General features: G+C 42.3%; 1 protein-coding gene across 2 annotated transcripts in view; it reads left to right on the top strand.

The window, feature by feature from the left end:
- gypc (glycophorin C (Gerbich blood group)) overlaps nt 1-22,704 on the top strand; it is a 96,183-nt gene that overhangs the window by 18,387 nt on the left and 55,092 nt on the right. For both annotated transcript variants that reach the window (XM_072579900.1, XM_072579901.1), the window contains exon 2: nt 2,742-2,899. In XM_072579900.1, coding sequence (XP_072436001.1) covers nt 2,878-2,899 — 22 coding nt within the window. In that variant the 5' untranslated portion in view covers nt 2,742-2,877. The remainder of the gene's footprint in view (nt 1-2,741; nt 2,900-22,704) is intronic.

Consider the following 22,704-nt stretch of genomic DNA (forward strand, 5'->3'; position numbering starts at 1 on the left):
CATCCTCACTCTCCACTGGTGTAGGACCGGATGATTGGAGGGAGGTGAATGTTGTACCTCTATTCAAGAAAGGGAATAGGGAAATCTCTGGGAATTATGGACCAGTCTGTCTTATGTCTGTGGTAAGCAAGGGACCGGAAAGGATTCTGCAAGATAGGATTTATGACTATTTGGGAAAATATAGTTTGATTAAAGAGAGTCAGCATGGCTTTGTGAGAGGCAGGTCATTCTTCACAAGCCTTATTGAGTTCTTTGAGGATGTGATGAGACAAGTTGAAGGCAGTGAGTGGTAGCGGATGGAAAATATTCCTCCTGGAGGTCGGTGTCCAGTGGTATAACACAGGGATAAGTTCTTGGACCTCTGCTCATTGTAGCTTTTATAAGTGACTTTGAAGAAGTGGAAGGGTGGGTTCGTAAGTTTGCCAATAACACACAGGTTGGTGGTGTTGTGGATAGTGTGTTGAGGGCTGTTGCAGGCTACAACAAGATATTGACAGGATGCAGAGCTGGGCTGTGAAGTGGCAGGTGGAGTTCAACCTGGATAAATGTAAAGTGATTCCTTTTTGGAAGGTTGAATTTGAATGCTGAATACAGGGTTAAAGACAGGATTCTTGGCAGTGTGGAGGAACAGTGGGATCTTGGGTTCTACGTAAACCGATCCCTCAAAGTTGCCATCCAAGTCGATAGGGTTGTTAAGAAGGCATATGGTGTTTTGGCTTTCGTTAATGAGGGGATTGAGTTTAAGAGCTGCGAGATTTTGCTGCAGCTCTATAAAACCCTGGTTAGACCACACTTGGAATGTTGTGTCCAGTTCTGGTCACCCCTTTGTAGGAAAGGTGTAGATGCTTTAGAGTGCAAAGGTTATTTACCAGGATGCTGTCTGGATTGGAGGGCTTCTCTTATGAGGAGGGGTTGACTGAGCAAGGATAACTACCAGCGGGGTGGTGGTAGAGTCACAGACATTAGGGACATGTCAGTGACTGCTGGACAAGCACGTGGATGGCAATAAATTGAAGGGATGTGCAGATTAGATTGGTCTTAGATTAAGATAAATGCTCAGCACAATAGTAGTGGGCCGAAGGGCCTGTACTGTGCTGTATTGTTCTATGTCCTATATCTCAGGAGGTCAGTCAGCATCTGTAGAGAAGCAAAGCAGGTCAGGCAGCATCCGAGGAGTAGGAGAGTTGATGTTTCGGACATGAGCCTTTCATCAGGAATGTACCTGATGAAGGACACGTCTGCTCTCCTGTTCCGTGGTTGCTGCCTGAAGTGCTGTGCTTCTCCAGTGCCACACTTTTTGACTCTTCTCTCTACAGATGCTAGAGATCAAAGCAGAGTTAACATTTTGAATCCAAAGAAGAGCCACACTGCACTTGAAATGTTTAATTACTTCTCTCTCCAGATGCTGCCAAAGTTTTCCTGTACACTGATTTTATCACAGATATTCAACAGCAGTGATGGTAGAATAGAAGGATCATAGATTCCCTACAGTGTGGAAGCAGGCTATTCACCCTATCCAGTCCACACTGACTGACTGTCCAAAGAGCATTCCATCCACACCTACCCTATCCCTATAACCCTGCATTTCTCATGGCCAGTCCACCTAACCTTCACATCTTTGGACTGTGGAGGAAACCCACACAGACATGGAGAGCATATGCCAACTACACACCCAGTCACCCGAGGGAGGGTTTGAATCCAGGTCCCTGGCCCTGTAAGATAGTGGTGCTAACCATTGAGCCACTGTGTCACTACTTTTATTAAATGAGAACAGACTTTCTCTTTATTGAGAACGTGTAAATTTAAAGTACAGCGAGTTTTGTCTGAAACTGAATTTCTGCTTTGTATGTCTAACATGCCCAATCCCTTTATGTTCCAACTAACTAAGATAAAAATATGATGTTCAACCAACTGAAACACATGTGCAATAAACAAAGAACTACAGATGCTCAAGACCTTTCCACAATTGCTATTTTTTTGTTTTAAAGCAAACATGCCATACTTTTGGGAAATTATCTTATGGGTGATCAGGTACTTCAGAACTATAGAACGTTCAGCAACCAATTTAAACACCGCATAGGACCTTGATATTGACCTGAACATCTGATTTTACTGATTTTATTAGTAGAGGAATCAATAGTGACCAGCAGAATGGGTGGCACGGTGACTCAGTGGTTATCACTGCTGCCTCACCGCGCCAGGAGCCCGGGTTTGATTTCAGCCTCAGGTGACTATCTGTGTGGAGTTTGCACATTCTGCCCGTGTCTGTGTGGGTTTCCTCCGGGTGCTCTGGTTTCCTCCCACAATCCAAAGATGTGGAGGTCAGGTGAATTGGCCATGCTAAATTGCCCGTAGTGTTCAGGGATGTGTAGGTTATGCGCATTAGTCAGAGGGAAATATTGAGTAATAGGGTAGGGGCACGGGTCTGGGTTGGTTTTTCTTCAGAGGGTCAGAATGGACTTGTTGGGCCAAATAACTTGTTTGCACACGTTAGGGACTCTAAGTACCCCTCAATGTTTGACTGAGGGCCACAGTCTTTTAATAGCCATAAAGCAGTGTTGCTGGTCACAAGGTGGTGTGTAAGCCTGGGTTACATGCTGTAGGTTTCAGGAGTGGGGCCTAACACACGTGTTACCAGATTACAGGAAAGGTTTAGGTTCTTTGGAGAAATTTGAGATGTCAAGCCACCACTCAAGTGGATAAGCAGCAAAAAGAGTAACGTTTATACTGTTTCCTTCCAGCAATTCAAACCTGGAGGACCTGAATGCATTCACCAGCCTCTTCCCTCCACCAGCTTTAATTTGATCTCCTGATTGACGGTGACATTTCACTCCAGTACTGCTCAACGTTTTACTGAGACCAATCTGTGTGAGAAGGATGAATACTCCCCCACCTCCAGGTAATCCTGCTTTCTGTCTAAAGTTTATTTTTGAGTTTGATGGCAAAATTAATTGCTGTATTTTTAAGTGAAGCAGAATTAAATCATATTTCGTTTTGTCTTTGAAATTGATTTTACATATATGTTACTGTTGTGTCACTGCTTTTAAGAGCTGAGTAGGCCTACAAGCCCAAGGACCAGGATGATACCACCTGAACAGCAGCAAGCTAGATCAAGGATATGCACATAAGTTGCTCTACATCTGGTGACATCAGGAAGGCATTTGACAAGTTTCTCCATGGGAGATTGATTAGCAAGATTAAATCTCATGGAATAAAGGTAGAACTAGCCATTTGGATACAGAATTAGCTCAAAGGTAGAAGACAGAGGGTGGTATTGGAGGTTGTTTTTCAGACTGAAGGCCTGTGACCAGTGGAGTTCCACAAGTATTGTTGCTGGGTTCACTACTTTTCTTTTTTTTTATGTAAATGATTTGGATGCAAGTATAAGAGGTATAGTTAGTAAGTTTGCAGATGACTCCAAAATTGGAGACGCAGTGGACAGCGAAGAATGTTCCCTCCGATTTACAATGGGATCTTGATCAGATGGGCCAATGGGCTGAGGTGTGGCAGATGGAATTTAATTTAGATAAATGCGAGGTGCTGCATTTTGGGAAAGCAAATCTTAGCAGGACTGATACACTTAATGGTAAGGTCCTAGGGAGTGTTGCTGAACAAAGAGACCTTGGAATTCAGGTTCATAGCTCCTTGAAAGTGGAGTCGCAGGTAGATAGGATAGTGAAGAAGGCATTTGGTATGCTTTCCTTTATTGGTCAGAGCATTGAGTACAGGACTTGGGAGGTCATGTTGCGGCTGTACAGGACATTGGTTAGGCCACTGTTGGAATATTGCGTGCAGTTCTGGTCTCTCTCCTAGTGGAAAGATGTGCAACTTGAAAGGGTTCAGAAAAGATTTACAATGACATTGCCAGGGTTGGAGGATTTGAACTATAGGAAGAGATGAATAGGCTGGGGCTGTTCTCCCTGGAGTGTTGGAGGCTGAGGGTGACCTTATAAAGATTTATAAAATTGAGGGGCATGGGTAAGATAAGTAGACAGCCTTTTTTTCCTGAGGTGGGGGAATCCAGAACTAGAGGGCATAGGTTTAAGGTGAGATAAAAAAGATTTTAAAAAAAAAAAGAGATCAAAGGAGCAACATTTTCATGGTGGTACGTGTATGGAATGAGCTGCCAGAGGATGTGGTGGAGGCTGGTATAATTGCAATGCTTTAAAAAGCACTTGGATGTGTATATGAATAGGAAAGGTTGGAGGGATATGGGCTGGGTGCTGGCAGGTTGGACTAGATTGGATTGGGATATCTGGTCGGCGTGGACAAGTTGGACTGAAGGCTCTTTTCTGTGCTGTACATGGCTAGACGCTAAGTAAACAATTTTTTTGAGATCACACTCTGGATTGGCAAGTACTATTGTGTGTGTGTGTCAGTTCTGTTCAGGAACACTGATATCTGGCACTGAGCTGGAATGTTGGGCCCCTTGCACAGAACAGTTGTCGTCTGGCATGGTCTCCTGGTGGGGTTCATGTATCTGACCTACTTTTCCTTTTAATAGTAGTTAATATGTTAAAGAGTATATGGAACCTGTGGATTGGTACTGTTGTGTAATAGGCCTTCACTTGTTATGAAGAGCCTCTCCTACTGAGAATGAGCTAGGTCTCTCCTCCTCTACACTTTTAAAAATTGTTTTTCGACTGAACAGCTTAGCCTGTTGTATGAAGGAGACTCACAGGGAGATTGAATGCAATGTCCCCCTATCCAACACCAAGTTACACAGTAACAGTCCTTAATTCCGAGACACCACATGCCTGTTTATAACCATATACTTCTGGGAATATAACGCGTGCAGATTTCCAACCAATGATCTTTTTCTTCTCTCTGTTAGTATCTAGAGTTTCTGAGGAAAGTGAGGTCTGCAGGTACTGGAGGTCAGAGTTGAGTGTGGTGCTGGTAAAGCGCAGTAGGTCAGGCAGCATCTGAGGAGCAGGAGAATCGACGCTTCGGGCATAAGCCCTTTATCAGGAGTGAGGCCCCCATTCCAGATGAAAGGCTTATGTTTGAAATGTCGGTTTTGAGTTTTCATCAGCTTTTATTTCACTTACGACGTTTGCATGTCATAGGCTAGGCTAGGATTTGCTGCATATTTCTAATTGTACTGGAGAAAGTGGTCGTTTATTTGCTTCAAGTCCTTCAGCAAAGTAATTAGCCTCTTATCACCACTGTTTCAAAATCCAATATCCAAAACGTCAATTAATATTGCATAGCAAGGCTTTGAACTTTCAGGAGGTGCCTAATCCCGTCCCACATAATTTTACATGGTAATCTCTTGTGTGTAGTATTGAGCGTAGTGTCCTATCTTAGAAGACTGGTTGACAAACGAGAAACAGTAGCAATAAATGGGTCTTCCTTTCCAAAAGGAAGCCACTGTCAATCGGTGGTTGGATATCAGAACTATTCACAATTACATAATTAATGATTTTAGATGTGGGAAATCAGTGTCTCCAGCTTTGTAGATGCAGTAGCTTCTACTTGGGAGGGAGGAGGGTCTGTAAGCAGGATTAGTGAGTGTGCATTAGTGTGATTAGGACAAGTTGACCGCATGGGCAAATGTATTGCAGATGAACAATGTGTGGCTTTGGTAGCAAAAATAAAGGTGGTTTATCAATGGAATGGAAATAAGCTTGGGGGATCAGGATGGCCTACAGCACCAGTTGCTGAAAGTAAGCATGCAAGTGCAGCAGGTGGTGAAGAAGGTGAATCATATGTTGGTCTTTAGAGTGAGAGGATTTGGGTGCAGGAATAGGACTGTCTTGCTGCAATTGTGCAGGGCCTTGGGGAGACCGCACCTGGAGTACTGTGTACAGTTTTGTTTTCCTTGCCTGAAAAAGATGCCCTAGCCATGGAAGGAGTGCAACAAAGGTTACCAGACTGAGTCCTGCCATCCCAGCATGACTTATGAAGAGAGACTGGATCGATCAGGACGAGGAGTCACTGGAGTTAGAAAAATGAGGGTGGGATCTCATAGAAACCTATAAAATTCTAACAGGGCCAGACAGTATAAATGCGGGAAGGATGGTCCCTGTGACTGGAGAGCCCAGAACCAGGGCGTCACAGTCAATGGATACAGGATAGGCCATTGAGAGGAGGGGGGGGGGGAGATCTCTCCACCAAGAGAATAGTGAGCCTTTGGAATTCTGTCACAAAGTGGTTGAGGACCAAATATTTCATTTTTTAAAGATGGCGGTGCAGATCTATTTCTCAGGGCTAAAGTAATTAAGACATGGGGTAAAAATGTGAATAAGGTCTTTGGTAGGATGATTAGCCATGATCTTCTTGAATTGGGGTGGAACAGATTCAAAGGGCTGAATGGCCTATTCCTGTTCTTTTTTTTTGCTTCTGTGAGGAAGAGGATTGCTAAGTGTTTGTTGATTAAGCAGCGATGATTAAAAATTTATCCAAAGTGGTGAAGGGCCTTTGGGATAGGTGGGAATGTGGAGTTGAGATTGCATTAAGATCAGCCACTAACTAACTAGTGGAGTACACTTGGAGGGAGAAATGGTGGGAGTTTCTGAGGGTAATTTACGAGGCACAGCAAAAATCCATCACCAGCACGAAGAAAAATATTAAGGAGAGGATGAGACCAGCATGGCTGACAAGGGAAGTCAGACAGGATAAAAGGAAAAGAAAAATCATACAATGTGGTGAAGATTGGGGAGAAGGCAGAGAATTGAGAAGTGTTTTAAAAACCAACTAAGGACAATTTAAGAAAGCAATAAGGGTGGTGAAGGTGGACTATGAGAGTATGCAAGAACATTGCAAGACTTTTTTTTTTGAAGACCCATAGAGGTCAGAGAGACAAGAGTGGACTTTGGATTGCTGGAATAATGAGACTGGGGAAGAAAGAAATTATAGAAGAACTGAATAGATGCACCGCATCAGTCTTCACAGTGTAACACTAGTAGCATCCCAGGACTTCTGAGAAACAGGAGCAGAGGTGAATGCAATGGATTTCATGAAGGAGAAAGTGTTGGGGAAGCTGAAAGGTCTAAAGGTGAATAAATCACCTTGACCAGATGGACTACACTCCAGTCCTGAAGGATACAGCCTGAGGAGATTATAGGGGCATTTGTGGTGATATTTCGGAAATCACGAGTCAGGGAGGGTCCTAGAGGATTGAAAAATGGCTAAAGTAACCTGCTCTGTTTAAGGAGGGAGGGAAGAAGAAGACAAAAACCTATAGGACAGTTAGTTTGACCTCAGTCATGAAGATTTTAGTCCATTATGAAAGATGAGATTATGGAGTACTTGGAAGTGTGTAGTAAAATAGGGCTGGATCAGCACAGCTTTGTCAAGAGGTGGTCGTGCCTGGCAAATCTGTTAGAATTGAGGCGGTAATGAGCAAGTTAGACAAACCAGAGCCAGTGGATATGATCTATTTGGATTTCCAGAAAGTCTTTGACAAGGTGCTGCACAGGAAGTTGCTAAATAAAATAAGAGTCCATTGTGTTAGAGGCATGAATGGAGGATTGGCTGACTGGCAGAAGGTAGAAAGTGGGGTTGAAGAGGTCTTTTTCAGGATGGCAGCTAGTAACTAGTAGAGCTTCACGGGTGATCCATGTTGGTACCACAACCAGTCACATGATAAATTAGCAATCTGGAAAAGGAACTGAGGATATTGTCATTTGCAAACTGAGCAATAAAGATAGATGAGAGACAGGTAGTATTGAGGAGGTGGGTAGGCTGTAGAAGGACTTGGACAGACCAGGAGGTTGGCTAAAGAAGTGGCAGATGGAATACACTATGGAAAAGTGAGGTGTTGCATTTTAGTAAGAAGTGTCAAGGTGTAGTCTATTTCTTTGAGTGGGGAGAGACTTTGGAAATCTGAAGCACAAAGGGGCTTAAGAGAATTGAGCTAGAACCCCCAATGTTAACATGCAGGTACAATTAGCTGTTAGAAAATGCAATGAATTTAATTTAGATAAATGTGGGATGGTGTATTTTGTAAAGGCAAATCAAGGCAGGACTTATACAATTAATAGTAAGATCCTGGGGAGTGTTGCTGAACGAAAAGACTTTGGAGTACACGTTCATAGCTCCTTGAAAGTGGAGTCACAGATAGGTTAGTGAAGAAGGCGTTTGGTATGCTCTCTTTTTATTAGTCTGTGCATTGAGTATCAGAATTGGGAGGTCATGTTGCACTGTACAGGACATTGGTTGGTTGGTTGGGCAACTCTTGGAATACTGTATGTGATTCTGGTCTCCCTACTATAGGAAGGATGTTGTGAAACCTGAAAGGCTTCAGAAAGGATGTTGCCAGGGTTGGAGGGTTTAAGCCACAGGGAGCAGCTGAATAGTCTAGGGCTATTTTCCCTGAAGCATTGAAGACAGAGGGGTGACCTTATGGAGCTTCATAAAGTCAAGCGAGGTCTGGATATTCCAAGAAGGCAAAATCTTTTCCCCATGGTCAGAGTCCAAAACAAGAGGCTTTGGGTTTAAGGTGAGGGGGAGGATGTAAAAGGGAATTAAAGGACAACTGTTTTAATACAGAGAGTGGTACATGTATGGAATGAGCTGCCAGAGGAAGTGGTGGAGGCTGGTACAATTACAACATTTTAAGATGCATCTGGGCCAAGTGCTGGCAAATGGGACTAGATTAATTTGGGATGTCTGGTCGGCATAGCTGAGTTGGATCGAAGGGTCTGTTTCCATGCTGTACATCTCTGACTATATGACTCAGTGTTAGTATTCATTTCAAGAAGGCTGGAATACAAGAGTAGAGATAGCAGAATACAAAAGCCTCAGCAGTACAAAGCTCTGGTCAGGCCACATTTAGAATATGGAGAGGAATTTTGGGGCCCTGTATCTAAGGAAGGATGAGTCTGCCTTGGAGATGGTTTAGGAGAGGTTTATGAAATGATCTGGCGGATCATTTTTTCCACACATGAGGTTTCCACGTGAGCAGTGAGGACTCCGGGTCTGCACTTGACAGTGTTTAGAAGGATTTGAAACTTACAGAATACTGAGAGGCCTAGATAGAGTGGATGTGGAAAAGATGTTTTCACTAGTAGGAGAGACTAGCATTTGAGGACACAGCCTCAAAGTGAAGTGATGACCCTTAGAACTGAGGTAAGGAGGATGGTGAGTCTGTGTGACTCATTGCTGCAAAGGGCTGTGGAGGCCAAGTCATTTGAGGATACTTAATGTTTAGAAAGAATCAAGGCTTACAGGGAGAAGGCAGGGGAATAGGATTGAGAAGCATATCGGCAGTGATTAAATGGTGAAACAAACATGACGGAATGAATGGCCAAATTATGCTTCTATTTGTTATGGTCCAGTTCCTGTTTTTGACTCGTTTGTTCATGTGGCATACATTACCAAATGCTGCCTTGATATTAAGCTGTTCAATTGCATTCAGTATTCGCTGAGTGACCGTGTTGTCACTGTCAATTATCATTGTACTTCTAATTTCTGTAAGATGCCTCTTTCAATATCCGGGTAAAATGTTTCACTTCAGTGATGATTTGGTTTGATTTGTTTGGCCCAGATAATAAAGCAGTTCATGATGTCCTTGAGATGTTAGATAATTTATTTCAAGATGCTTTAAAGTAAGAAATACTGCTGGTTTGTAATAAGATCTATTTTTTGCATACCAAACAAATGTCTTGAATCATGCAGTATTAATTGTCTGTTGAAAACCCAACAATGTCTTGTTTAGCCTTGAGCTGGTAATCATTGTTCTGTAATCCAGGGTGGTATCTGATCCCTGCTGAAATATTAATCTTTTTCTGTTAACTTATATTTTAAACACTTATGAAAAGCTTTCCTTCTTGACCACTTCCAGCTACTTTCGGAGAGCAACAGAAGAATTTTATTTGTTTGTTCTTTCTTGTACTCTATGTATTGACATGAGTCAGACACCTTGCAGTCATCTTCATAATCTGTTTGTGGAGGACATGTCAGTCTATCTTTCCTGCAAATGATGCCCAAACCTACCCTCTTTGCTTGTCTGAGGAGGCAGGGGAAGTTTGACTGTGTAGCACATTTTCTTTTTCCAGTATTGGTGATCCCAATTACTAGTGTTCCACCCTGGATAAGATCAACTTACTTGGTAGGGACTGTTTGACTTGGGATGACCCTTTTTTGACAATGGATTAATCCATAAATTGAGTAAGAGCCATGTTTGTTGGCTGTCTGCACTTGTTGAGACAGTTCCAATTTTTATTATCTAGTTTCTCCACTCTCAGTGGAGGCATCTGAGCTGAACTGCAAAGACCTCCTGATATCACACCAATTAATGTTCCAGCAAGTCCGATTGAGATAAACATTCAAACAGTAACAATATACCCTGGTTGCTGGAAATGCTGGAGAAAATACAGGTCTGACAGCATCTGAGGAGAGATGAATGCCCCCCTCCATTTGTCTCTCCACCCTGAAGGCTCCCTGTCTCATTCCTGATGAAGGGCTTTTGCCCGAAAACGTTGATTTTCCTGCTCCTTGGATGCTGCCTGACCTGCTGTGCTTTTCCAGCACCACTCTAATCTAGTTATTATTTCAAGTCTGCTATGACCCTTCTTCAAAACAGGATAAAAGTTCATGTGAAAAAAGAACATTCAGCTGATGATAAAGCAAAGCTGTAAATATTGAACAAACAATGAAACTAAAAATGCTGAATGCACTTGGGGCTAGCAGCTTTGGGACAGGGACAGGGGAGTGAGTTAATATTTTCAGTGCAATTTGACTGTTCAATTAAAGTTGTTTGTCTTTCGGTAATGAAGTGTTTGAACATATTGGTTTGTGTTTCAGTGTTAAAAACATGTGATTTTCATCAAATACTTAAGTGGATGATCACCTCATTCTCTGTGCTTGGAGAGTATTTCAGCTGCTATTTCTACACTGCCCATGGGCAGGTAAAACCTCATCAGAAAAACCGGACCATTTGGCAGCTGTACAAATTTGGGATTGAACCAGTGCTTGTCCTGTACTGGGTCTCTGACTTTAGCTGAACTTTGAAGGTGTTTTTCTTAATTCCCTATTCTTAAATAATGCATTCTGTTCAATTCTGGACTACACAAATTGAGAGCCCTTAACCCTGATTCAATGGTAATTCCCTTTAGATTGTCCAAAATGTTAACCTCTTCCACTAATGTCACAGTGCTGTTCAGCACATTTTTGTTATTATTTTCATTCTGATTATTAGCTTTACGGGGTCCCACACTACTCTGTTACTGATAATAACTTGCAAATATTTTTTTTTTCAAACTTCATTCTTTTTAGACTTTTTTGTAGATTTATTTGTATAATCAGTTCCTTACTACTGTTGTTTGTAACTTAGCTCATCATCACCAAGAGCTGGGATTTTGTTTTGCAATTTTTTTCACACACATCCTCTTTCAGTTTTATATCTCTTGCACATTATTTTCTGTCAGCCAAGCTTAGAATCCCTGCAGTGTGGAAGCAGGTCATTCGGCCCATCGAGAGCACACAGACTGTCTGAGCATCTTGCTCAGACCTCCCCACAAGGGAGCAGGCTATTTTGGACCTAGTGCTATGTAATGAACCAGACTTTATAAAAGATCTTTAAAGTAAGGGAACACTTAGGAAGCAGTGATCATAATATGGTAGAGTTCAGTCTGCAGGTTGAAAGAGAGAAGGCAAAATCAGATATAATGGTGTTACAGTTAAACAAAGGTAATTATGAGGGCATGAGAGAGGTACTGACGAAAATCGACTAGAAGCAGAGCCTAGCACGGAAGACAGTAGAGCAAAAATGGCAGGAGTTTGTGGGTATAATTGAGGACACAGTACAGAGGTTCATCCCCAAGAAAAGAAAGATTATCCATGGAGGGATTAGACAGCCATGGCTGACAAAGGAAGTCAGGAAATGTATCAAAATGAGAGATCCTATAAAATGGCCAAGAGCAGTGGGAAAACAGAAGATTGGGAAGGCTACAAAAACAAACAGAGGATAACAAAGAGAAATAAGGAAGGAGAGGGTCAAATATGAAGGTAGGCTAGCCAGTAATATTAGAAATTTATAGTAAAAGTTTCTTTCAATACATAAGAAAAAAAAATGACAGGCAACAGTAGACATTGGGCCACTTCAAACTGATGCTGGAAGCCTAGTGATGGGAGATAAGGAAATAGCTGGAGAACTTACTAAGTACTTTGCGTCAGTCTTCACAGTGGAAGACATGAGTAGTTATGAGTAGTATCCCAACAATTAAAGGGAGTCAGGGGGCTGAGTTGAGTATGGTTGCCATTACAAAAGAGAGAGTGCTAGAAAAGCTAAAAGGTCTTGAAATTGACAAATCTCCTGGCCCCCAATGGGCAACATCCTAGAGTTCTGAGGGAGGTGGCTGAGGAAATAGTGGAGGCGTTGCTTGAGATCTTTCAAAAGTCACTGGAGTCAGGGAAAGTCCCGGATGATTGGAAGACCACTGTTGTAACCCCCTTGTTCAAGAAAGGATCAAGACAAAAAAATGGAAAATTATAGGCCAATTAGCCTAACCTCGGTTGTTGGTAAAATTCTAGAATCCATCATTAAGGATGAGGTTTCTAAATTCTTGGAAGAGCTGGGTCGGATTAGAACAAGTCAACATGGATTTAGTAAAGAGAGGTCGTGCCTGACAAACCTGTTGGAATTCTTTTGAAGAGGTGACAAGTAGGTTAGACCATGGAAACCCAGTGGATGTGGTCTGCCTAGACTTCCAAAAGGCCTTTGATAAGGTGCCACACGGGAGGCTACTGAGTAAGGTGAGGGCCTATGATGTTCGAGGTGAGCTACTGGCATGGATTGAGGATTGACTGTCTGACGGAAGGCAGAGAGTTGGGATAAAAGATTCTTTTTTGGAATGGCAGCTGGTGACAAGTGGTGTCTCAGGGTTTAGTATTGGGGCCTCAGCTGTTCACGTTATGTATTAATGATCTGGCTGAAGGAACTGGGGACATTCTAGCGAAGTTTGCCGATGATACGAAGATCGGTGGACAGGCAGGTAGTACTGAGGAAGTGGGGAGAATGCAGAAGGATCTAGACAGTTTGGGAGAGTGGTCCAGGAAATAGCTGATGATCAATGTGAGCAAATGCAAGATCTTGCACTTTGTAAAAAAAAAGATACAAACATGGACTACTTCCTAAACGGTGAGAAAATTCATAAATCCAAAGTACAAAAGGATCTGGGAGTGCTAGTCGAGGATTCTCGAAAGGTAAGCATGCAGGTTGAGTCTGTGATTAAGAAAGCAAAAGCAATGTTGTCATTTATCTCAAGAGGGTTGGAATATAAAAGCAGCGATGTGCTACTGAGACTTTATAAAGCTCTGGTTAGGCCCCATTTGGAGTACTGTGTCCAGTTTTGGTCCCCACACCTCAGGAAGGACATACTGGCACTGGAGCATGTCCAGTGGAGATTCTCACGGATGATCCCTGGAATGGTAGGCCTAACATACGAGGAATGGCTGAGGATCCTGGGATTGTACTCATTGGAGTTTAGAAGGTTAAGGGGAGATCTAATCGAAACTTACAAGATAATACAAGGCTTGGAAAGGGTGGGCACTAAGAAATTGTTTCCATTAGGCGGGGAGCCTAGGACCTGTTGGCACAGCCTTAAAATTAGAGGGGGTCAATTCAGAACAGAAATGCGGAGACATTTCTTCAGCCAGAGAGTGGTGGGCCTGTGAAATTCATTGCCGCAGAGTGCAGTGGAGGCCGGGACGCTAAATGTCTTCAAGGCAGAGACTGATAAATTCTTGATGTCGCAGGGAATTAAGGGCTATGGGGAGAATGCGGGTAAGTGGAGTTGAAATGCCCATCAGCCATGATTGAATGGCGGAGTGGACTCGATGGGCTGAATGGCCTTACTTCCACTCCTATGTCTTATGGTCTTATGTTCGCGACCCTGCATTTCCCATGGCTAACCCACCTAGCCTGCACGTCCCCTGGGAGACTATGGGCAATTTAGCATGGCCAATTCGCCTGACCTGCACACCTTTGGACTGTGGGAGGAAACTGGAGCACCTGAAGGAAACCCACGCAGTCACTGGGAGAATGTGCAAACTCCACACAGACAGTCACCCCAGGGTGGAATCTAAACTGAGTCCCTGGTGAAATGAGGCAGCAGTGTTACCACTGAGCCATCGACCTTTATCCTGGGGGGTATAAATTGGTTCTTATCATGGTTGATTTATTGTATAACTTCCTGTAACTGGTGTGAAGTTTCACCCGTTAAGAGATTTGCCAGAATGGTCTTAATCCAGTCAAGTATTGAATTATTGAAGTGTAGTTGATATCTATAATTTAATATGATTAGTAAGCTGTGGTGAAGAATATCATATTAACAAAGGTAATCATCTAGATGAGAAATTCAGAATGCTTTCAGCGTAATTCCTAGAACAGCATGTTGTGTTCTAACTGGAGAACAGGTTATACTAGATCTGATATAATTAATCCTCTCATTACTGTATAATATCTCAGTGAAGGTGCAGCTAGATAACTGGTGGTCGTAATATATTCGAGGTAAGGATGGGCTGATTTCCTTCCTGAAGCAGCTGGGTTTAGTTTTCCAATGACTGTAGTTACATGACAACTGTTAGGCTAGCTTTTAATTCCAGATTTTTTTTTTCTCCCATTATTGAATTCTGATTTCACCATCTTCCATGTTGGGCTCTGAACCCATGTCCCTAGAACATTAGCCAAGGGCTCTGTGTTAGTAGCTCAGTGACCCATTATCATTGTTCCACTACATTCCCTGTTGATTTGGCTCTTTCTGTTATGGTAGAATGCCAATCTCACTGTTCAATATTGATTGTTCTCTTTTTTTTAATATAATTCAAAAACACTTATCTACAATTCCCTAACAACTGAATGGTTGTGGGAATTATATGCTTATTGTCTGAGCGTCTCAATAGCAGCCAAATCTGTTTCACTAAAATTACGAGTGGGACTGCATAGGAAATAGCCCAGTGAATGGAAAGCTATATCCCGAGCCTGTTCAGGGGATTTTGATCAGCTCGTCTGCCACCTGCCAAGACCATTAGCTAGTGAGGAAATATATTTTGGTCATCTACCTGCTGTTTCTAACTGTGGAACATCCTCCTTTGCTGTTCACGTCTGTGCCTGGTGCAGCAGCGCCAAGTTTAAACATGGTAGTTTACATTTGATGGGGGTGCTGCTGTTCACTTGCACTCACAATCTAAGAACAGCATTGTGTCAGCCTGTTTCAGTTAGAACCAATTACAAGATACAGCATAGAAGGGGCAATTCTGCCCATCTTGTGCATGCTGACCCAAGGACCCCCAGATGCCCTTTCTAATCCCGTCTCCTGGCACATGGTCATTAGCCCTGCAGTTTACTGCACTTAAGGTGTGGATCCAAGTACTTTTTCCAAAGGTTTACGGTTCCTGACTCCTGCACTAACGCAGGCAGCAAATTCCAGACACCCACCACCCTCTGCGTTTATCCTCCCGTCCTCTCTTATCCTGCTATTCGTCAAACTCTAAAGGGTGCGGATTCGAACCACCCTCCAGTCAATGTAAGCATGAAATATAGTTTGACACCCCATGATTGCACATGATATCCTAATGGATGACAGTTTAAAACAAGATTCTATTAACCTTTAAGAGTGGGTAAATGAGCACAAGGTAGAACATAATGGGGGTTGGGGAATGATCCCTGCAGGTGGCTGTAGGCAGGTGGGAAAGTTCAAATGTTGCTGAAAGGAGACTAGAGGTTGTAGGTTTTCAATCTGCACTCGTCACAAGGAGGATGCCTAGAAAGAGAATTATTCTCGATCACCTTCCTGTTTATCCCGACCTATCGATTAAAAGCTACGCAGAGCGAAGGTCTAAGTGATGAAGGGCTTATCCCTGAATCGTCGATTCTCCTGCTCCTCGGATGCTGCCTGAATGCTGTGCTTTTCCAGAACCGCACTTTTTGACTGACTCTCCAGCATCTGCAGTCCTCAATTTCTCCGAAATGACTTGAGGCCTATTATTTGCCACTTAAAGATCCCTTCCTATTCCGCTGAAATTTTGAGCTTTTGAGTTGGTGTGCAGTAGGTTGTGCTGCTCAGCCTCTGACTAAAAGATGTATGAGGAGGAGGGTTTTAGAACCCACGCCCCCTAGTTCTCCTGCCCAGGGGTTGCCACTCTGCAACAACATGCAGCATAGCCAAAAATCTCCAAGCCAGGCAGCATCCTGGTGAATCTCCTCTGCACTCTCACCAATGCTATTACCCAAATGTTAACTCTACTTTCTCTCTACAGGTATTGCCAGATCCACTCAGTTTCTCCAGCAACTTCTGTTTTTATTTCTGAATTCAAGCATCTGCAGATCTTTGTGGGTTTTTTTTGTTTTTCCAATTTGAAGTTGAGGTAGCTGCTAGTTTAAATGGTGAGCTGCCTGTGTAAGTGCAGATATGTGCATCCTGAGCTGACTGTAATCTCATTGCTTCCCCCTACCCTTGCTGACAAATGGAAATGCTGGGTGTGGGGGCTGAATGTAGGATTTCCAGGGAGCCCTGCTGATTTCTCGGTCACAGCTGTGCCTGGATACTTTTAGAAAATTTGCCAGAGACGCAATCAACAAAGGATTTTATTTTCTCCTCCTCCTTTCCCTCTGCAAATGCTACAGACTTCCTCCACTAAGCTAATTTTCTTCTTGTCTAGTTCAACTTGCATGTAACCCTACCCCCTATTATAGGGATCTGTGGTTCTTGTGTTTTCTGTCTCCGTAAGTGTCTTTCATTGTCCCCCATCTCCCTGTGTCTATATAGTTTGCTGTCCCCCTCTCTTTAAACTTTGAATCTACTTTCCACCCTCAACAATTATATTTTTTTCCCCTTTAGACCAATGACCTTGTGAGCTGTGGATTACAGACAGTCAATAGCCTTCACTGCCTTGATATCAATCTGATTTTGTATGTGATTTGGAGGAGCTGGTGTTGGACTGCAGTGGACAAAGTTAAAAATCGCACAGCACCAAGTTATAGTCCAGCTGGTTTATTTGGAGGCACTAGCATTCGAAGCACTGCTGCTTCAAGTGTTTGAAGAAGCAATGCTTTGAAAGCTCCAAATAAACCAGTTGGATTGCAACCTGGTGTTGTGATTTTTAATTTTGATTTTTGTGTATTTTTTTTTGCCCTTTTGCAAAGTTCTTAGAAGCTCTGGCTGAAAACAAGTCTTTTTTTAAAAAGCGCAAGTGATCTAATTGAATAACCAGGGTTTTGGACTGTTTGAACAACTTTGGCTCAAGGCTGCTATGTATAAGGTATCTCGAAAAGACTGAGTTCATTGTCCGTTGCAACATACCAGACATAGATCATGTCACTGTACTTGAGTTTCAGGATGTTTACAGGGCTTGTCAGACAGGGAGAGTTTCCTGTGCTATCATCCCCCATTTACAATGTGTCGTACAAAGACCTTGATTGCATAAGTGTAGGAAAATATGCACAGTAAGTGTTTTAGAACTTGCTTTGCCTAGTTTCCATGAGGCTGGTAACGTTTACCACAGGGGAAAAAATATTAAATTATTTAAGCAAGTATGAGTAATCATTTTTGAAAGCAGGCAAGCTGGTTTGTATATGATTTCCATTAAATTTGTTGCGAACATTATTTTTCTCAGCCCTCCCTTTCTACTTGGTCCCACCCTGATAAAGTGGGAAATACCGTAATCTGTGGTGAGCCTCTGGGAGTTGACCTTGAGTTTTGCCGCTTACTAAAATAGGACATTTGACCTGTTTTCCAAATTCTAAATGTGGCATTGGCTTTTTTAAAAGGAAACCTATCAGAATTTAAGAAAAAACTTTAAAACACAGTTGGAAGTTTGAACTTGTCTGATGGTTTCACAGCGGTTTCGTTCAGTTGTTTGATGTTTGGTTATCAGTTCCTTCAGATAAGCTTCCAGTGTAGGACATTTTGCTCAGACCAGACTTCCACAATTTCCCTCCCATGTCTAATCATCTTTACTTCTCTGACTCTATTTCTTTTTGTTATTCACTAATGGGATGTGGACTTCTCTGTATGTGCCAGTATTTAATGCCCATCCCTAATTGTCCAGAGGGCAGTTATGCGTTAACCACATTGCTGTGGGTCTGGAGTCCCCTGTCGGCCAGACTCGAATTCCTACCCTAAAGGGCTTAAGTTAACCAGATGTGGTTAACTGACAGTGATTTCATGGTCATTAGACTCTTTTTCACTCCAGCTTTTTATTGAATTTAAATTCCACCCATGGTAGGATTTGAATCCAGGTCCCCAGAACATTAGCTGAGTTTCTGGATTAATAGTCTAGTAACTGTACTACGTGGCCACTGCCTAGCACTATTAAATTAAGACCTCTCTAATCAAGCCTTTTCATTAGTCCCTGGAGCACATTTTTCTTAAGTGCACTTTTCTTTACTCTGTTAACATTGTTTGAGCCATGTTCCTAATTGGTGATGGTGTTCAAATCTATTAAAACTGTCTGACTTTGCCAACTAATTGTAAGCAGTATCTGCAAGCTTAAGTAATTTTCTAAGCACTTATTGGTGCTGGAAGGGTTAAGTGATGTCACCAGCTAGGTTCTACATGATGATATAAAAAGACTGTTGGATGGCTATTGTGAAGCAATGGTAGTGTCCCAATCGCTGAGTCAGGAGGCTTACCTTCAAGTCCCACCTGCCCCAAAGGACAGTATCAACTAAACGTGCTGATTTCTAAAATTATATAAAAGTGCTGTTCCTTGGAGGAGTTAACTAATCTTCAATGCTAAGGCAATGCAGATAAGCAGTCCTGTGTACCTGCCCTCAAGTAGAGTGTGAGGTTTTACAAAGAGTATCTGTGTGTGCATCTTGGATGTAATAGGACTAGCTATTAAGTGGAATTGTAATAATGTAATCTATTTGTCAAGATATAACCCTACCTTCTGCTGAATACATTGATTGCAGTTGGAAGATATTCTTCAAACATTAAATTTGCAGTAGAAGGATAGGTGGCAGTGAGTCTACCCAAGGCACTCTATACTGCTGCAGTGGACATGACCATCACACAGTAATTATCTTTTCAGTATTTTTTCCCAGAACAATAGCCAATGGACCTCCACGCTAGTGCTCCTTTTTTTTTTAAACCGGCTACAATATGTGTTTTGTTTACGTGTCTGTATGTGTATAGGTATTTTACTTCTCTGCCTGCAGCACTGAGTGAACTAATGAGTCATGAAAATGCCTGGCATACTTGGTCAATACTTCGCCCCACCACTGGTAAATAGACTTCCTCAAGTTTCAGTCAGTAGGTTCACAGATTTGAGAGAAACAGAGCCTTATCATTGATCTTTATTCAATTAAATGCTGTCTCAATCTATCCGGCCATATTGGCTAACTTCCCTTATGTACTTTGTGTTCCAGTCTTAAAAAGGGTTATAAAAATAGCAAATAATTGTTCTTGCTTACTGAATGAAGGAATGATCATTAAGCAAATGCTGTATGAAAACTCAAGGTTAAAATATTCTACCACTGGGTTCAAAATGTAATATTACGAGGTTAAGTTTCCACCTGAAACTCAAATGTCTGTCAGACTGTGACCTGTACCAATAAGAGGAGCATTATCCTGAAATAAGGAAGAGACATGATTGCTATAGAGCTACACCTCTAATTACAAGTTGTTCTCTTCCTGTCCTTGCTACTGGTAGACCCATCAGCAAATTCATGAGAGAAACCACCTGTGTTTGGAGCAGCATCAAGTGTGAGAAGGTGACTGGTAGTGTTTCAGATTTGGGGTGATAGCAGTGAGAGAGATAACAAGGGAGGGCAGGCAGAGATAAGGTGGAGGGAGTGTTACCTTACAATTTGTAAGGGGCCGGTTTGTTGTACACTGAAGGAGTTGATGTTTCATTAGCATCACCCATTCTACTGACATCTCCATTTTGGTGTGGGTGGAGACAAAAAGCTCTACACTAGCTTTTGGAGAGAACCGATGTGTCCGTACCAGCTCCCTAACATTCCAGATAAAATGTAATTGTGCGTGCTGTTATTGAATAAACAGTCCTCCTATCTCAGAACTGTGCCTCTTCTGGGCTACTCAATGATTCTTTAATCACTCATGAGTCCAACGCAAAGGAAGGTTAGTGGCAGTGAACTGTCTCTTACCCAATACCTTTACTCTTACTGATTCAACGTAATAATTACCACGTGGTGTCAGGAATTCTAATCTGGGAAAATATCGCAAGATATCCATAGAACAGACAGTAGGGAATTCTGCATCAGGCTGTAGTGAGTGAGCATGACTAGCAACTGCGTGCACACACTCTCAACGAAGTTTAGCTTCAAAAACCCTTCTGTTGTTTCACAGCCAATCAGTTAGGGCCTCGATGCTTTCACAGAGTGAATGTGTGGAGAGGAAACTCAGGATATTTTGAAAATCCAGCACTGCTGTACAGATGCTATAGAATTGCAATAAAACAATGCAAGGCACCTCACAGATATGCTGCAGAAGTACGACACCAGCCAGGCAGAGCGAGGTCAGGTCAAGGAGAGAAATTGTAATTTTTTAAAATTGATTTATTTGAAAAGTGACTAAAAAGATTTGAGGGTTGTGATCTGGTTTATGTAGCCTTCAGTAAGGCCTTTCATAGGGTCCCATGTGGAGGCTGGTCCAAATGGAAGGAGGCCATGGGATCCAAGGAAAATTGGTAAGCTGGGTCCAGAATCTGCAAATAGGAGGCATAGAATAATGGTGGAGGATTGCTTTTGTGACTGGAAGCCTGTGACCAGCAGTGCTCCACAAGGACAGGTACTGGGACAGGTACTGTTTATCTTGAGCATTAACAACTTGGATGTGAATGTAGAAGGCATAATTAGCAAGTTTTCCGATTGCACAAGAATTGGTGTTGATGCTAAAGTGGATTGTCTTGGGTGACAGAGATTGATCAACATTGGGCAAATCACTGGTAGATGGAATTTAATCCTGGTGAGTGCAAGATGATGCGTTTTGAGATCTAATAAGGGAAGGATCTACGCAATGAATGCTAAGTCCCTACGGAGTACTGAAAAACAAAGGGTCCTTGGTGTACAAATCCATAGATGCCTGAAGGTGTCAGTGTAGTTAGACAGGATAATGTAGGCTTGTGGGATGGTTGCCTTCATTAGATGAGGCATAGAATATAGGGGCAAAGAAGTTGTTTTTGCAACTTTATTGCATGTTGATTAGGCAACAGAATACTGTGTACAGTTCTGGTTGCCACACTATCAGAAGGACATGATTTCACTGGAGAGGATGCAAAAGAGATTCAGCAGGGTGTTGCCTTTGATAAGTCTCAGTTATGGGAAGGGACTGGATAGGCTGAGTTTGTTTTCCTTTGAGCAGAGGAGACTGACTGGGCCTCTGAGGTTGAAAGGAATAGACAGGAGTTCATAGGAATTTCTTGCCTGTAGCAGATGTGCCTTAAGACCAGAGTTTAAAGTGAGGAGTAATGGGTTTAGAGGTGATCTGAAACTTTTTTTTTCTGACCCAGAGGGTGGTAGAAATATGGAATGTGTTGCCTGAGAGGGTGGTGGAGGCAGGTACTTTCAACAGCTATGAAGTATCTGAATGAGAACTTGAAATGGCAGGGCATAGTAGGCTGTGGGCCAAGGGCAGCTAAATGGACGTCATGTAGTTTGGTGTTTGTTGGTTGGTAAAGACATGGTGGTAGAAAGCTCTGTTACTTTGCTGTATGGCTGGATTCTAAAATAATGGCAGGGCAATTAAAATTGTTAATACTTAAGAGTTCAGCATTAGATGAATGCAGATTTCTCTCATGGTTGAGGTTGAAGGAGCTTACAAAGCTAATGAGATGATCAGAATTCAAGGAACTGGAGATTAAAATCAAGATGTTGCTTTACACAATTTTTTTATATGTAAATAAAACAAGAAACTGGATGAGTTTTTTTTAATTGTTTTGAGATGTGGGTTTCTCTGAGAAAACGGGAGTTTTTGATGCCTGTCCCTGATTGCCCTTAAACTGAATAGCTTGTTCAGCCATTTTGGAGGGCAGTTAATGGTCATTCCCAGTGGTTTAGGTCAGGAGATTTCCTTGCCTAAAGGATGTTAGTAAAACAGATAAGAATATTTGATGATTATCATGATCACCATTAGCGACTAATTTATAAATTCTGCCATGGTCACACTTGGACCAGCGTCCCCTGAGCAATAGCCTAGGCCTTTTAGATTATTGGCCTATTGACATTACCATAGTGCCACCATCTCCTCCAAGGATTATAGCTTAGAAAGTCATAAGGCAAGTATTGAAAGAATCTGACATTGGGCCTATCGTAACCTCCTTGTCACACTTAGGTAGTAGCTGACTTGGATTTTGGTGGTAATTTGAATATGTGTATTATTTTTAGGAAATGGGAGAGGTATGGGGTTGGCTATCAGAATTCCAACCTGTCTCTTCAGGGTTAATGTTCAGGAAAATCTCTGTGAATAAGGGATCCCCTGTTTTACTGCAGAATCTGACATTGGCTAAAGGAGGAGAAAAATCCAGCAGATGAAGATTTAGAGCAGACTGATGGAGTAAGTAAGGAGAAATGCATTTCAAATGGCAAGCAATTTTATCTGCTGGTAGGAAGAGAAAGTAAAAAAGGATCCAGATTTACAATAATTGCCAGAAGAACTCAGCTGTGATGTGAGAATTGACTTTGTGCAGCAAGTTATTCTGATTTGGAATCTTTCATGCACAACCTGAAAAGAAAGCAATGGAAATTTGAACCCACGTGTCCCCCGAACACTTGTCTCAGCCTCTAGATTACTA

Source organism: Chiloscyllium punctatum, chromosome 10 (genome assembly GCF_047496795.1).
Source record: "Chiloscyllium punctatum isolate Juve2018m chromosome 10, sChiPun1.3, whole genome shotgun sequence".
NCBI lineage: Eukaryota > Metazoa > Chordata > Chondrichthyes > Orectolobiformes > Hemiscylliidae > Chiloscyllium > Chiloscyllium punctatum.